The sequence below is a fragment of the Phalacrocorax aristotelis genome, chromosome 1 (genome assembly GCF_949628215.1).
Source record: "Phalacrocorax aristotelis chromosome 1, bGulAri2.1, whole genome shotgun sequence".
NCBI lineage: Eukaryota > Metazoa > Chordata > Aves > Suliformes > Phalacrocoracidae > Phalacrocorax > Phalacrocorax aristotelis.
Window position 1 is genome coordinate 76,949,863 of NC_134276.1, and position 16,597 is coordinate 76,966,459.

The window sequence follows — 16,597 nt, forward strand, 5'->3', positions numbered from 1 at the left end:
AGAGCTGCGCAGCAAATAACACAGCAAAGACCAGCACTAATGTACACATTACCTGCATAGGAAATAAAACAGGGGTTACATTAGAGGCAAGAAGAGATACATACCACACACAGAAGGCTCCACTCATCCACAAGACTGGCTCTTTCCCACCACAGCACTCACTCCCTTGGGATCTGCCAGAATTATGATCAGTGGCAAGTTCTTGGATTGCATGTGAACATGTGCCCATGGTAAATGAGAGATGCTGTGTCAAAACATCGTTCGGGAACAGCCATTTCAGCCTGGGCTTCCCATGCTAGAGGACAGGATACGGTAAGAGCTTGTTCTTCCCTTCTTCTCTGCTATCTTATTACTGAAAACTCTTCCCTGGCCGTTCGGGAGCACAGGGTGTTGAAATTAACAGATCTCACTGCTGGCAGCATGGGAACACCAAGAAGTGTGTAAAACACTTGTTTCACACAGTTCCAAAATGTCAGATTAGGGGAAGGATAGTAATTTAGTATTTTTAAATGCTGTCAGGATTTCAGACAGGAATTGCAGGCTCCTGTTACAATTTCAGTATTTTTCCTAGATGGACCCACTTCCTATCTATTCTCGTCAATGAAGCAATTGAGCTTTTCAGATTTAATTGTTATTAAATTCCTTCTGTTCATGTAAGTTTTCCTGTGTGCTCAAGAAACCTAAATTTGGAGCCAAACCCCGCACGGCATCCCAGCACTCAAACTCCCAGCAAACTGGACTATCAACCACAAAGCAGAACCGTGCGTCGTTTGCAAAAGGACTTTATTTTCTCTCTCACACACACCCACCAGAAAACCACATTTGAGAAGGTGAAGGTTTCCCCTGGAACTCAGCGTTCATGGGATGGGATGGGATGTTTCTGGCACGAGCTTTCCTGTTGCTGACTTGACATCTTTCTTGTTATGACTCTATAATTCCCATCACTGTAAACCTCACTGACGACTCATGAGAAAACACGTTAAAAAACAAAGAGAATGAAACCCTTTCAAATTGCAGTGCTTATAAAGACAGGGTGATACACAGAGACACAAAACATCTAAGATTTAAAAGCAAAGCGGCATCTGTCAGAGAAATAAAAGATGAATTTCTCATTCCTGACTGCAAGTGTCTGGGGACAATGGCACATTCAGAAAGTCATATGTAATTAAATAAATTGCCTTTTTAAAAACAACCTTATTCTGCGCTGCTTGGGGAATCGCTGTTGACTGTGACATCACGTACACACAGCTATGGACAACTGCAGTCAGACTTTCAGTATACTAAATAAACCAAAGGGATTAACTCTCTACAGCTAGATCTAACTAAATTATTATACTACCATAAACATTTACGGATGCATTTGAATTAGTCTTCTACCTAAAAGCGCTAAAATAAAGACCACATTTCTTACTTGATTTGTTTAAAATACAAGTATCCGCCTCTATCTCTGGTACGCTTAAAACCAGGAGTGCCCGACTGCTTCCCACAGCTGAACGTACTGGTACCTCTGGCCACGGTAACAGTAAAACCACTATAAATGTTATCCCCAAAATATCTATCAAATCGGAACTGTAGTTTTAGCCTCTATATAAAAGTATTTATTTGAATGCCACAGAACAGACTTTTCTATATCAGCGTTAAACAGAGAAGTATTTGAATAATCACAGCATTTCCCAGGCACAGCTTCAGCCTAGAGCACAAACTAGTACCATGTTAAGGTATTTACCTTAAAAACCCAAACGACCGGAGCAACACAGACCCTGTTTCTACCCCGACACACAATAAGGACTACTATTGCTTATTATGCCTTTGACTCTGAGCATATTTTCCTAGCTGCGCTGAGCCCGATTCCCCAGGATCTTCCCACTTATGTAGCCAGTTTTGATCCAGCTGAGCGAGACATCCAAGCGCACATCGCTGTGGGAGGAGGAATCGCTGGCTCTGCCTTTCTGCAGGACGGCACAGGCGCTGTTGCCCCAGTGGACTGGAATACGGACCTAGTTTATACTCATTTTAAGGCGAGTTAACCTGCGCTCAATCAGCAGTCTCTCTCTAAAAGAAAAACGCAACGCACCGGAGAGCAGGGCTTCTCCTCCCTGCTGCTCCTACCAGTCACTCTGACCAGGCAGGGCCAGGGAGAAGAGACAGGACAGAGTGTAAGACCGATAAAGGAGGATTTTCCAAATTAAAGTAATGGGAAATAAGTACTAATTGTAATGCATGGAAACCAGCAAACATGTGCAGCAGGTAATAGTCTTTTCAACATCTCTGAAAAAAAGATGCAGCTGATCACCACCACTTCAAAGCACTGCAGATGGCAGCATCACTTTTGTGAACACTGACCTTTTCTTCTGGCAGCAAGGGAAATCAATACCACGCTGTGTGGAAATGTCAATATAAATGCTCAAAAATCATAATATTAACATTGCAGAGTCCGAGGGACTGTCATTTGAAAACAGTTTCTGCAACAGCCTTTACATTTTAAAAAAGATATAGATCAAATTTTATCACTAAAAAGTTTTTGAAAGACAAGGTAAGTCAAAAGACAGTATTTTAGCGTTTGTTTTTTTTGTAGCAAACTGAATTCCCTTGTGGCATTTTAACCCAACGGCAGGGGCACTGAAAATGACCGTAGAAGCAGTAAAAATCTATTTAACTGATTTTTATTGTTCAACCTAAAGGAAATGCTTTTATATGTAAAAATGACAGCATTATACACCAACTGTAGGTCTGTTCCCAGTTTAAATAATATCAGGTTATTAGACATGCTTTACTGATGTGCATTTAAGGCAGATGTACAATTATACTGCATCTTTACGTTCCCTCTACAGCACCAAATAATGATATTAAAAAAGAAAAACTGATTTCTGTAATTCCCCTACATCCCTTAAAAATAAAACACATCTTGAATTTAGCAGAAGACTAGTAATTTGGAGGAATAAGGTGAGACAGACCATATAGTCTTGGCCTGGGGCAGGGGAAGGAAACAGAAAAAAAGCCACAAAACAGCAGACCAAGAGCCAAAGCAAGAGTCTTCTCAGCATAGCCAAAAAGACAGCCTAGACTAGGCAGCACTCTACCACCAGAACCGGGATCACCAGACCTTCAGAAAGACATCATCCTCTGAGAAGGACACTCAAGAAATGGAGACCACCAAAAGGAGTATGGTGTGCAGAGACTAAAACACAATTCTTCCAGCAAAAAGTTTCCTTTACCCAGTTGTCATGGAACATGTAAAATACACTACTTCTGTGTTCAAATCCGTACGCTTCCCCTCCTTCAGAAATGACGTCCTCAGGCAGCCCCTGCTTTTTAAGCTGTCACATGGAAAGAATAAAATAATGAACTACATGTCGCTTTTAAGATTTCAGAAGTCCTATAAAATATTACAAATAAGCAGTTAGTGTTTCTTTTGCTTTCTAATATTCCTGCCTGCATACAAATGCTCCTGTAAAGTGAATTGGACCACCATGACGTTAACTAAAGAAAACCCTTCAAACTAATCTAATACACTGCTGTGATAGAAACCTAAAATAATACGCCCTTTCCACAAATAATCCAGAAATTTATTCCCTTCGTTTAAACCAAGGCACCTCAGACACGGTTTGCTGGAAAAATTCACCTTCTCAACTTCACTTTGGTTCAGGGTTTTCCTTTTGTCTTCGCAGTAATCCCCGATGGCAGAGAGAAGTGAAATGCGTGCAGAGGTCGGTCTGTCACACAAAACTCCTTTTAGTTACATTGTTAACCCTAAGAAACCTTGCCTAGCCTGCTGAATTTTAATCTGAATAGGAAACACTTAGCTGGTGGCAAAAGGCAATTCTTCTTCCTTTGACATAAAGTACATACTTCGAGAGCCTGTTTAAAAATTCACTTTTCCAGCATGAAAGCACTCAAAAGCTGAAGTTCCTCTATTGCCCCTCCAAAAAGATGTCTCAGCTGTACCAAAGAGAAAGGGAAACATTAGGCTGTGGATTCAAATTAGCTGTCAAGAAACACAAACATAAATCTGACTTAATAGCGTAATTTGGAAACGTATGCTGGGCCCACCCTTGGCAATAACACCACAGTTTAATTCACGTTGTAGCAATATTTAAAACAGCTCTGCAACTTTGGTTCTCCACCCAACTAAACAACAGAAAATCATGTTGTTCAATGAAAAACACCACACATATTTAAGTGAGAGAAACTGTCTAAACTTCTGACATTTTTCATCTTCATTTTTTTTTTAATCCAAAAGATTTGTACAGCATTTTTTTTAAAATAACTTACAGGATCAAAAGGAAAATAAATGCATAGTGTCAAAACCTTAGAATACAACCTCCCCTTGTTGCAGAAGAGTTCAAAGTCATAAAGTGCTGCAGATATGAACACACATCAGACAAATAATCTAGTAACTAACTTATTTTTCTGGTTTATTTAACAATATTCCAGGCTTAGAACATTAAATAAAAATCTCACAGACAATGGGTAGGACTAACAATGGCTTTGTGTTTGGTGTTTTTTTTTTTCTTTTCCTTTTTTTAAAAGAACGCTGAGATACATCAATTGAACCAACTACAGTTTTATTTTGGATACCAAAAAATAAAAAGAAGCTGGAAGGGAGTAGTGCATTGCACCTATCTCAGTAAAACTGCTTTTGTAAGCGTCACTGCATACGTTTAGCCCCAAAAGATGAAGACGGAAACACGAGATGGATGCTGCCAAGAGGGGTAGGCTGAACGCCGGCCAGGGAAGCGGCGCTCTGGGCTCTGCCTTGGTTGCGATGGCGTGGCTTTGAATTACGCTCGTGTCAGAGACGATCCGCACGCCTTGCACTAGCATTTGCGCAGCTCCTCAAGGGCAAATGGTGGTGGTAGCAGGTGGAGGAGGTGCAAGTGGATACAACCAACACCAGCTGGCACTCAGTGGACTTAAAACCCAAGAGGTCTTCCTGACAGGGGTGTCACAGGAGCTTAGGTTACATCAGAAAGGGACCTGCTGTATCTCGCTCCCTTCCATAATTTGATTTTACTACCCTCACGGATAGCCTACATACCTGCGGGAGTTTAGGCCAAGCCTGTGTTTTGCATCTTGGGCAATCACAGGCACCTCTTTGGTGGACATGGAGACTAGCAACATTCAACGGGATGCACTGTGTGTGTACTTTGTACAAGTGCACATTAATTTTCAGGGAGCTGGAAAGTGAAAAGCGAGGCTTATTGACAGCCAAATACAGGCCACACCACCTGTTCAATGCATTTTTCCTGGGCTTACACGTGCCAGGTAGTTCACTACTATTTACTCCACCGCTCCTTCACTCTAGCCTCTGTCCTTCCCACCCAGCCACCCCTTCCCGCCCCCTACAAAGAACAGAGAGGCTTCAAACTTGCAAAAACTATTAATCCAAAACATAAACAAGCAGTCTGTCAATAGACTCAATTCCATCACAATTCTCATTTTTGTATGTTCCTCCTGGATGGGCCCCTTCTACAACCAAACACCCATGGGTACCACCGTGATTAAAAAACCCAACTTTCTTCCTCCAGAACGGTAACAGCCAGTCTTCAACAAACCTCTCTCCAGAAAGGTCGTGCTCGACATAGTCATAGGCTAAAGTTGGGGTTGGGGTGGCAAGATACCAGTAACAAAAATAAACCCCCAAGCAAACCTTGACTATAACCGGACAATGCCCAGAGTTCTCTTCCGCACCTCAGGCAAAAATGCTGGCTGCCATCCCACTCCGTGCCAGGCATGAACTCTAATCTTCATGACCCACAGTATTTCATAAGAGATGGGGGTGTTTGGGTTGGTTTTAATTCTTTGTTTCTTGTTTGCCAAGTTCTCAAAAGGGATTAAAACACTTAGGCGTAGAGACACAAAGGGAGAAATTACAATACACAACAACTAATTGGAAACAGTACTCAAACATTAGACTGGACCCAACTAAAATCCACTCTACAAATTGAATCAGAAAGAGACAGGAGGAAAAAAAAAAAAAAAAAAAAAAAAGGAGTTTGTAAGTGCTAAAGTAATAAGAAGCAATCTTAAAGACTCACTAAATACATGTGGGGAAATGGAGGGGTCCCCTTCTTTTAAATATATTTACATAATATTCAAGCTTTTTATTTTGCTTTTCTCACCAACAAAATTTTCTAGCTACCCTGGGCAAAGTCCCCACTTAAATTAAGAGGTTAAGGATTTTATAACATAGACAGACTGTTAGACCCGTGGCCCGTACACATCTCCCAGCCCTCTCCTTCCCTCCCTCCCTCCCTGCAATGCCGCCGAGGGGCCTGATGCCTTGCCTGCTTCGCACCACGTGGCATCAGCCATAACACTGGCATGCAGCGAAGGTAACACAAAGCCACCCCGACCCTGCGAACCTCATTACCACTTCGTAAAAGCACAAGAGACTACAATCAGGGCTTGCCTAGACACACCAAAAAAAAAAAACCAAGATTTTGCCATTTAGCTGCTGCAGTTAAATGGTAAAACCAGACTAACGTGGACACAGCGATACCAGTTTAGAAGTGTTTATGCCATTTACACCGCACTGGAAAGGAAAATAACTTATCCCAGTGTAAGTGCATCCACACTACAGCCTACGCCAGCACAGTATCAGTTAAAATAATAATACATCAGTCCCTTAATTGACAGAATTATACCAGCTGGACTTATCTAGCACAGACCAGGCCTAAGACATGAGGTAGTGAAAAAGAAAATCAGGCTCAAGATCTTTTTTCATTCCATAGCATCGATATACTCTAAAAATATTCACTGCTCAGATTTATGGATTTTAAAAATAGTGTTTTAAAATCCAAAATTTAAAGCTAACATCCTGAGTCACACAGGATTTACAAACGGAGGCATAAATCTTAAAAACACCCTTGCTTAGGGTCCTAATTCAGGAAAATATTTTTATGATAGAAAGCACATAAGCATGTGTTTGTCTCCCACTGAAGGAAGTGGAAAGGAAGCACATGGATAAGTGCTTTCTGAAATCTGGGCCACAGTCAGAAATCATGGTCTTTGTAGAATTTATTTCCTCATTCATTTCAGTGCTGTTTAATCACAAGTCATTCATGTTTTAAGACAGTGGGAAAAATATAGACAATGGAAGCTGAATCAAGTTTGTTACAACTGTTCAAATATTTACAGCATTCATAGCATAAAACAGAAGTATTTTTGGTAACTTAAGACAAATACCTTTTTTCTTTGTTATTAAATGTACCGCAGCAGTCCTTTTAAACAAACCCACTGTCTCGGATATTAAAGAAATTGTTGTTTACATTTACCGAGTCATTTAAATTAAAAATCTGTTCCTGTTCCAAACCCCACTCTCCTTCGTCTTCATCCTCCGGTTCTGCCTCAGACCCATTCCGACTGTTTTCGTACAAAAAGATCTGCTCATCCACGTGAGCTGGGGCTAACCGGTTTCTCTTTGCACTTACAACATTAGCAGAAGAACCAAAAAGGCGTTCAGGGAAGACCCTTGTGGCCAAAATACACCAGTATTTTTGAAGAACCTTTGGTAAAACTGGAAACAGCGCTAGTCTGTCAGACCACCACTTCAGCGGGTCTTCGTTCAAACCGAGGACCTTTTGTGACTTGAAGTTGCTCAACTCCTCAACGATCTGAGCATGCCATTCCTCCTGGTCTTCCACGCCTCCCGTCTGGCAAAAGATCTCCGCGAGCATGTTGTTGATGACACTGGTAGGAGGAGGAGTAGAGGAGATGATGATTTTTTTCACAGGGGGCTCTTCTGAAACAGTGAAGAATTTCTCTTCAGTCCTAAAGGTATTTTCTTTTACTTTCTCTAGCAGGCTTTTTGCTTCTTCCACCACTCTGTTTTCAACCTGCTGCCGCTCAAAGGCTGAAAGAAAAGGCAGTTTTTTGTAGCGGGGATCCAAGAAAGTTGCAACGTTGAGAAACATGTCTATCTCGGGTGTGTGCTGGTAGGTGGTTGATAACTCTTTAGCGATCACCTCCTTTGCCATGCTGATTTCTTTCAAATCATTCTCTTTGATGTTCAGGGTAGTATTTAGAAGCATGTGGAGAAGCGGCTTCACCATACTGATCGTGGGGTACTTTGAAGCAGACATCATCTCTGCAACCTGCTTGAAAGGCTGCAGCAGCTCCACCAGCCCTTCGATTGTATTCCACTCACTGGCTTCCAGCATGAGGTGGTGGTTGTTGCTGTCCTCCACGAGAACAGCTGCAATGACAAACTGCTGCTCCTTGAGGCGCTGCAGCATAGCGAGCGTGCTTCCCCACCAGGAAACACGGTCGCTTACCAGCATGCAGTGGAGAATATTCTGCTGCTTCTGCTTCTCGCTCAGCATGTACATCGCGACCGTAGACTGCTGAAAATACTCCACCAGTTTTCGGCACCTGGCAAGGAGGCTGCAGAGTTTGGGGAGCTGAAAAGCTTGTTGTATTCCTGCGTTAAAAGTGTGCCCCAAACAAGGCATCTGTACGGGAATATCTAGGAGAGAGCAAGCTTTCACAATGTCTTTACTGTAATCTGTTGTAGCACCAAAGACTTTTGTATTGATCCCCCACTCAATGAACGTTTCATAAAGGACTCGTGTAATAGTCTCTGCAGTATTATCCTCTGGTACTTCGAACGTTTTTAAACACCGCGAGTTCACCGCCAGGCAGTTGGCAGGACTGCTGCTGAGAAAGTGAACTGCCACGGTTACGTACGACCTGTTCTGGTTTTCACTCCTCCACATGTCCGTGGATATGCCACACCACAGAACCTCGGTGAGCTCTTTCAGCACAATTTCTCTAATGGCATTGTACTTTTCAGGAATAGCTTTTGTACAGAAGTACTTCCGGCTCGGAAGCTCATACCTGGGGTCCGCTGTTCTCAAGAGGGCCTTGAAAGTGGGCTCATCAACAATAGAGGCCGGATACATGCCCTCGCAAATTAAGCTGATGACGGCAGATGTCAGTTCCTGATGCTTTTTGTTTTCGTAGTTCTGGTAGGTCTTCATGATGAGGCTATCTTGAACAACCTGCTGTGACGACTCCGGCTTGATTTTTGAAAAGGCAGTGGCAAAGGCTTCCCTCATTTGCTCAGTGTTACTTTTCACAAATTCGCAGAATTCGTCGGGGTGATTTTTCTCAAGGTGGTAGGAAAGGTTGGACGTGTTTCCTGAATAGGCAATCTGTGCCATGCAAATACGGCAGTAGATCTTCTTCCACTGTAATATGCATCCTTCTGCATTGGTATCAAACCCAAAGTACTTCCACACTTTACTCTTTGCTCTCGGGTGAGCCACTAACTTTAGGTCTGATGGGGAACCTTCTAAACTTTTATTCTCCATTGCTTCTTGGCCACCGTCCCACCTTTTGATCCTTCACTCATTAATGAGTACCTGATAAAGGCAGTAAGATAAAGATACAATGAGAAAGCACAAGTTTGACCACGCTTAACTATGTGAAATCAGCGTTTCTGCGAATGTATCAAGAAACCTGCCTTACTAATTACATTTGCAAATTTAAAGATGAGATTTGCCAGGAAGTGAGACCTACAAGAATCACATCATTTGTGATTCTGAATCGACCTCAGAATATCAAAAATTAAAAGGGGTTTTAGTGTATCACAGTCTGCTGTGAAACTGAGCTAGAAGACCTGAGTAAATCTTGTTTCTGGAATTACATAATTCTGGGTAGAGAAGGTGTAATCACCACCACAGAGCTGACACTTTACTGCCACACAAACCGATCATCTGCTATAGCATTTTCCTGATTCGTAAGTTATAGTTAGGGCTAGACCAACATCCTCTTCCCTAAGAGCTACTGAACTTCACTGTTAACATCTATTTCACTCGAAACCTGATACTGAAGGAGCAAAGGCTTTATTGTTTGTTTATTTTGAAAGAAGTTTTGTTAGCTGGATCTAACTGTTCCAGCATTTGCTTTAAAAAAAACATAATAAAAAAATTCTGTCATGCAACTTATGGCATTAATCAACTCCTCTGAAATGTAAAGATGTTTTCTGACTGGAATAAAAGGAAAAGGAGTCTGAAGCTACATGCAGATCAACAATACGCGTCTGACACCTTTCCTGTCCTCTCTGAAATCAAAGCCATCTCCTGAGCTACTAGTTCACAATCGTGGTACGGTATAATTACAGGAAAAGCAGACAGGGAAGCACTAATAAATGTTATTATCCACATCAGCTGGAAAATAATTTTGCTGTATTTTCTTCAAAAGGCTGCAGAAGTCAGAAGTGGGTGACACTCCAGAGATGAGCGTGGCTATAAGGCAAGACTTGGCAATGTGAACCTAAATATCCGCACAGGAAAATGCTTCTTGTGCAAACGGTCACATGCAAGTACAACTTGATGCCTGCAGCGCCTCTGTGCCCAGTGCCAGCAGTCGGCGCCTGCCGGAGCTCATTTCGCTACACCAAAAAGCCAAGCCTAAGCACAGCACAACTGCACGCTGACACTTCTCCATTTCTTCCCCACCACCAGCTGAGCCACCGTGACAGCAACAAGCCCTTTGCTAGGAGCCTGGCCAGGATCGGGAAAGAGAAGGAAGCCATCAGTTAAACACAGATGCAACCTCCTCCACAAAAATCCAGGGGAAGAGAGCAGGAGAGAAGCATCAGGAGCATCCCTGCAGCCAGCGTGAAAGCAATGCTCCTTCTCTGCTCGTCAGGAGCTGCACCTGCGCCCAAGCCCAGAAATCCCCGGGTGCTAAGACTGGCTGGTTGGGGGAGGAAGAAGCAATCTGATGTTTTCATATTGCTGCAAGGGTGTGAGCTTCTCCAGCGTGCCTCCTGCTGTTCATGAACATTCCTAAGAAAAGATGTTTTCCCTCTGAACTATAGCTGGTATTTTGCAGCATTTTCTGAATGTCTTGAAGGAAAAACCAAAGACAGGTTTACCAAGACTGAACATATTTATTTAAACACAGCTGTTGGTTTAGAAGCAGAATGAGAGATGCAGGGCAAGCATTTTATTGGATTTGTTCTGAAGATTTACTTCTGGGTGTAGATTTCCCCCCGCCCCCCCCCCGAGGGGGGCGATGTTCTGACTACTAGCATGCCCTCTACTGTGATTCATTCAGTGCCTTTTAAGTTGCCAGGATAAACTATTGATTCAACATGGTAATGCTGCCTAATTCCAAAGATGTGCGTATCAACAGCACCAAGGTATGCAATCCCACAAAAACTGATGATTTTGAAAGACAAAGTGGTGTAATCTATAATGATGTAACCCTGCCATAGCATCAGACTGTCCATTGACAAGATATGTCATTACAGTATATATTATTATTGCTTTTAGATGCCTCCATTTCAATCCATAACACGGTATCTTGGGGTAGTATAGAGACTTCCAGTATTTATTAAATCTTAGTTTCCTTTGCAGTTACGTGGCAGTTCCTGAAAGCAAGGAGGAAGGCACTGTAACAAAAGAATTGATGCGTCTGTAATATTTAAAATTAGTATGACACACCTTGGATCATAAAAAGTTCATCACAGACTGACAAAATGTAAGTTATTTTAGAGTAAGTGAGTGTTGCAGACTCACCCCACCCTTCGCTCTCATGTATGTTGCAGCTTTGCCATCGTTTTGAGGTGAATCTGACACTTGGCGATAGTGGCACAGAGTAGCATTGCCAAAGTTAAGATTATGCCAGCAGAACGCAGCCTTTATTATAATGCTGTAAACCACACTTCAGCTGTCATAACAGCTCGAATATAAACTGCTAATCATCCCTGCCTCTCTTCAAGTGTTATACAGCGTAAGTAGCACTATGGAAGGAAAAGAAAAAAAAAAAGGAAAAAAACCACAACACCCCTCTCATTTTTCTATAAGAGGAGGTAAATTTTTCCTCTTTCAGTGAACAGTGATCGTAGACTAGGCTTGGCCAAAACCAGAGCAGCTTTAATTCTGAGCCAAACTGAAGACACCAGCACCTTGCAGAATGAAATCCATTGGGCATGAAGCACCTCATGGCCTTTGAGAAGCACCGCCGCTTATTGCAAGGGCAGCCAATGGAAATTCTCTCAGCTTGCTGAACTTTCCACGATAAAAAACTAGTGCCACTTCAGTTTGTTGAAATCCTTCTGCACACAGAAGCCTTCAGGCTACAAACATGCCTTTTCCTTTCTCCCTTGAACTCCCACCCACACTGAAACAGAGTGCACCTTTGGAGAAGCTGCCGCTTTCTTTGCCTCCTCCGCGCAGCTGCCCAACACCACCCGCCAGTTCTGGGGCCGAGGCTTTCAGGAGTCTGTAGACAGACTCCTCTGCTGTCCTTGCAGTGGACTCAGCTGGCATAGGAGGAGGAAGCGCCCACCTTTCTGGCCCTAGCACCTCATCCCCACCCTCCCTGGGGCAGGCTGGTCTGCTTCCTCACACCTCTCAGACCCCCCTCTCTCTCTCCCCTAACACAAACCCACGACTCCCATCTCCAGGGCAGGGCTTGGGCCAAAATACTGAAACACCGGTGGCGACGTGCGCTGCAGAGGGCAGCAGTGCCACCCTTGCACAAGGCAGGGCTCAGTTTCCCCAGTGGCGAAGAAAATAGGTTCAAAAACCCATACAAGAGTCCCTCAGATTGTGAAACCAAGCACAGGGATGTGAGGAAATGTGGGGTGTGCAGCCACCCTGCAACCTTAGCTCTGCCCCCTTGTGCGCACACAGCGATGGCGCCCTCTCCAATTATATGGTAGGTATCGTCGCACAACCCTTGCCTCATTCAGCACAGGCACAACCATAAAATGAGCAGTTTCCTTGCTTCTGAAACTACCTAAATAATTCTCTCAGGTGCATGTGTGGAAGAGAGGGATTAATTGTTAGGTGCAACTTTATTTTTGCCTGCCGTCAATCCTTCCTACCTGGTCACTTCTCTGCAGCCCACCTCTGGATGTTTTACAACATAGAGCTCGTATGGCTTTGAGCAGGAAGTGCTCGGTCTATCATTATGTTTTACTCATATAAAGCAAAAGCCCTCGATACATGAATCAAAATTAAAAGATGCACGTTTCCAAATTAATATTTCATGATTAACTGTAAAGAAAATCGGTACAAATGATGATACCGAATAACTACAAATTGGGGCAAATTAAAACCATGTATGAAATTTCAATCACTTTTAAGACAAGGAGGTGTCATCTTTAAGGTCTTCTGACCTTCAGCCACATTACCACCTTCTTCAGAGCCAGTTTGCTACATGTCACAGGTACCAAATTAAACTACAAAGACTTCAGGACTACACAACATGCAGCATTTAGTCTTCCCCTACCAAATTTCAACGAAACACATACAGTAGAAGAGAAAATGCAGGAGGAAGATGGCAAATAAATTCTTTGAGAAGTTTTTAAAATACCAAAAGAGATTATTATTATATGAATCATTTTTATTATCATTAGGATGACTTTCAGGGACCACATTTCCAGTGTTAATATCCTGGTTTCATAATTTATATTAGTTTGTCTTTTAATCAATTCACTGATTAGATTTTTGTTTTTAAAAAGCTCTTTATATCAAGATCTTTAGTCACGCAGGACTTTATTTTCTCCAATTAATTAAGATTAACTATTAAAAAATCTAAGCAGTAATTTCTAATGAAACTATTAATTGTTTAGACTACTGAACGCTAACACAGTTTACAGTACGTATCGGCAGTTACACCATTTATGCAATTAGTACTTGGGAAAGTGTTTTAACACAAGTTAAACATGCGTTCCCCTTTACTTTTGCGCACAGATTTTAGTTGGTGAGGCAATCAGTGACTGTACCCCGTTTATCCTCCCAGCTCTTTATTTCCCTTCCCTGAGCTTCAAGATCAGAATTTCAGACCAACTTTCCTACTCTCTATTGCGGGGCGGGGAGAGGCTCGCTTCTTCAGTTTGCAACTCAAAACAATTACCAAGTTTTTGCACTGAATCTAGATTTCAGAGTTCAAACTGCCCTCCTTCCCCAAAAAAGCTGTCTCGAATCCCATCTACAAAAATTAGATGAATCCCAGGAGGATGTGACAGAACAGACGGTCACTTTTAAAAGCCATGCGAAAGGCCATGCCAAGAGCATGCAACTTTGACTAAGTTAGAGTAAAGAAAAACGAAACTAATTTGGTTTCCTTTGGACTGAAATCCTGAACGCTTTTTCCCAGCAAGTGCAAGAAAGTAAGCTTTTCTCAGAAAATCTGAAGGTAGAAGTGCTGCACTGACATCAGACCCCCTTGCTCACCCACAGAGCTCGAGGATGAGCTACCGGGCATCCCTCTGTTTTAAACCTTCCACAGGAGAGCTGCAACACTGCCGCACGAAGAGTAGGAATTCTGATGAGGGAACTGGGGCCAGGGAGTCAGGATTGTAGGCATGGCTGACTCCAGCACTTTGCCCTGCCCTTCCCAGCCCCGCTTCCCCCCTCCAGGCTCTCCAAGGGAAGGCACCCTAACAATAAAATGACTGTACCTGTAAGAGTTACAGACATCCCCCTTGAAAAGATACAGAGCATTTTAAACATACACACGCTTCTAGATTACTGTCTGGAAAAGTTACTTGGGTGTTTTCTTTTCTGATCCAAGCTTTAATTAAGCACGTTCTAACTGACACTTTCACTTTTTGTTGCACTGCAGTCGCTATTTTGAAGTTATTATGGAAATGAGGTTAATCTGGTCAGAAAAGTTCCCGTTGACAAGCTGATTCACTTTTTCAAGCCACCGCTGGACACAGCGAGCCGAAGCAAGGCAGCAGGTAACTGCCAAGAGGCAACTGCGTGCAAACAACTATCTGAGGAGGAAACTACTTGTCCTTGGAAGAAACCACCCCAAGTTAGGGCTGAAAGGAAACTTTCCACATCTGTCAGATCTGCCCTGGTCCTACTCAGGCAGCTGATATTTCCCAGGTTGAATCTTCACTGCCTTCCTCCAGCATTTCCAAACGCAACACTTTTTTTTTTTTTTTAAATAGCAGCTAAGAACAGACTGCAACAAAACACTCGGGTCACATTTTCGTCATGCTGTTTCTCTGTGGTTCGAAAAAAGATTTGGAAAGTGTTACACACCCTAGGCACAATACTCAGCTTTGCTCTGCTGAGAAAACTAACGCTAGAAAAATGCTCAGATGACTTCAAACTGTACATACATCTGCTCTTTTTGTCACTAGGGTTCCCTCATTTGTTTGGGGGTTTTATCTGTCTTTTGAGAACGAGAAAGGAGAACCCTAGGCTATCGCAGAAGGATCGGGAATGAATAAGAAGTAGACAAAACGCTACCCAAGGATGCCACGTGTGATGAAACGCACAAATACACTCTTACTGTGTGGTGTACTTGTCCCATCTCCTTCCCAGTACTTCAGAAATTCTCTAAAACAGTTTCCTCATCTGTCTCATCTTCTGACCGAAACACTATGCCCTCTCGAGTTTTTGTATTTTGGGTTGGGTTTTTTTTTTTCTCCTTTTCCTCTGGTTAAAACTATCGGCAGAGCCAGAAAGGCTGACTTGCTGCTAAGCAGAGAAAGGTAAAGGCACTGACTTGCATGCAGCTATACGCTCTGCTCTGACAATACCCTGCACCTCCGTCTGGACCCGTAGCTTGCAATAAGTTTATAAACCCCGAAGCACTTTAAAGCCTTCGAGAGTAACGTGAGGAAAGAGGAAATTCAGATCTCTGTTTTCTGGCAAACTCAAAGTTTCCTCTCATCGGTTTTAAACGCGCCGTTGACCCAAATCGAAAAAGTGCAAAAAACATAACTTCAACAACTAACTAATCTGAAACCCCTTGGAGAGAACGGCCAGCCTCACTCGCTTGTCAGCGTAAAAGCTGTCAGCGAGTGACGGCCGGTATGGAAGGCGAAGCTTTCTGGGCGCGATGTGCTCCCCTCCCGGGGAGGCCGGGGCACGGCGGCCGCGGCCTGCGTTCCCAGCCGCCCCGCCGGGCGGTGGCGGGGCCGCTGCAGGGCGGGGGCACGGCGGGCGGCGGCGGCAGGAGCGGCGGGGCCAGCGGGAGGCTGCCCGTCGCGACCCGCCCGCCGAGCACCTACCTGGGCGGAGGGAGGCTGCGCCCGCGCGGCTCTGAGCCGAGGTCTGAGGCGAAACCTTCAGGAAGCAAAGAAGAGGAAGAGGAGAAGCGGGGACCCCCGGCCCGCGGAGCCCCCGCGCCGCCTCCCGAGGCCGCACTCTGCCCGGCGTGCAGCCAGGCGCCCGGCCCGGGCCCGGCCCGGCCCCCCGCCCCGCCCCGCGTCCGGGGCGGCCGCGGCCCGGGGGCCGGAGGGGGCGGTAGGGGCCGGGGCCCGCCGCCCGCCGGCGGCGGCGGCGAGGGCGGGGCCCGGAGCGGCGGGGGCGGGGAGGGCGCCCCGCCAGCCTCAGCCCCTCAGGGCCGCTGCCCCTGGGCGGCGCGGTGGGCCCGGCCCGGTGCGCGGAGAGGAACGGGGAGCAGTCCGCCGGCGGCCGGGCAGGGGCAACCGCCGTGCCTCGGCCCCTTCCCCGCTGCGGGGAAAGCGGCGCGGCCCGGCGACCCGCCGCTGCGGCCAAGGTCGCGGCTGTCCTGTCCTACCCTGTCCTGACCGGCCACCCCCCGGCTGGGCCGTGGGGTCTCAGCCCCGCAGCTCCCCGGGGCGCCGGCGCTGCCGCCCCCACCGGGGGGA

The 16,597-nt window shown here is 44.8% G+C and overlaps 2 protein-coding genes across 5 annotated transcripts in view; both read right to left on the bottom strand.

Moving 5' to 3' along the window:
• The window catches only part of DHRSX (dehydrogenase/reductase X-linked), a 169,592-nt gene that overhangs the window by 152,458 nt on the left and 537 nt on the right, over positions 1–16,597 (bottom strand). The gene's annotated exons all lie outside the window — the stretch shown is intronic.
• The window catches only part of ZBED1 (zinc finger BED-type containing 1), a 58,545-nt gene continuing 46,339 nt past the window's right edge, over positions 4,392–16,597 (bottom strand). For 2 of the 3 annotated variants that reach the window (XM_075094834.1, XM_075094817.1), the window contains exon 2: positions 4,392–9,365. In XM_075094834.1, the coding sequence (XP_074950935.1) occupies positions 7,227–9,314 (2,088 nt within the window). In that variant the 5' untranslated portion in view covers positions 9,315–9,365 and the 3' untranslated portion in view covers positions 4,392–7,226. Of the gene's footprint in view, positions 9,366–15,994; positions 16,050–16,597 lie in introns of all 3 variants that reach the window. The other variant, XM_075094826.1, reaches the window with a different exon arrangement.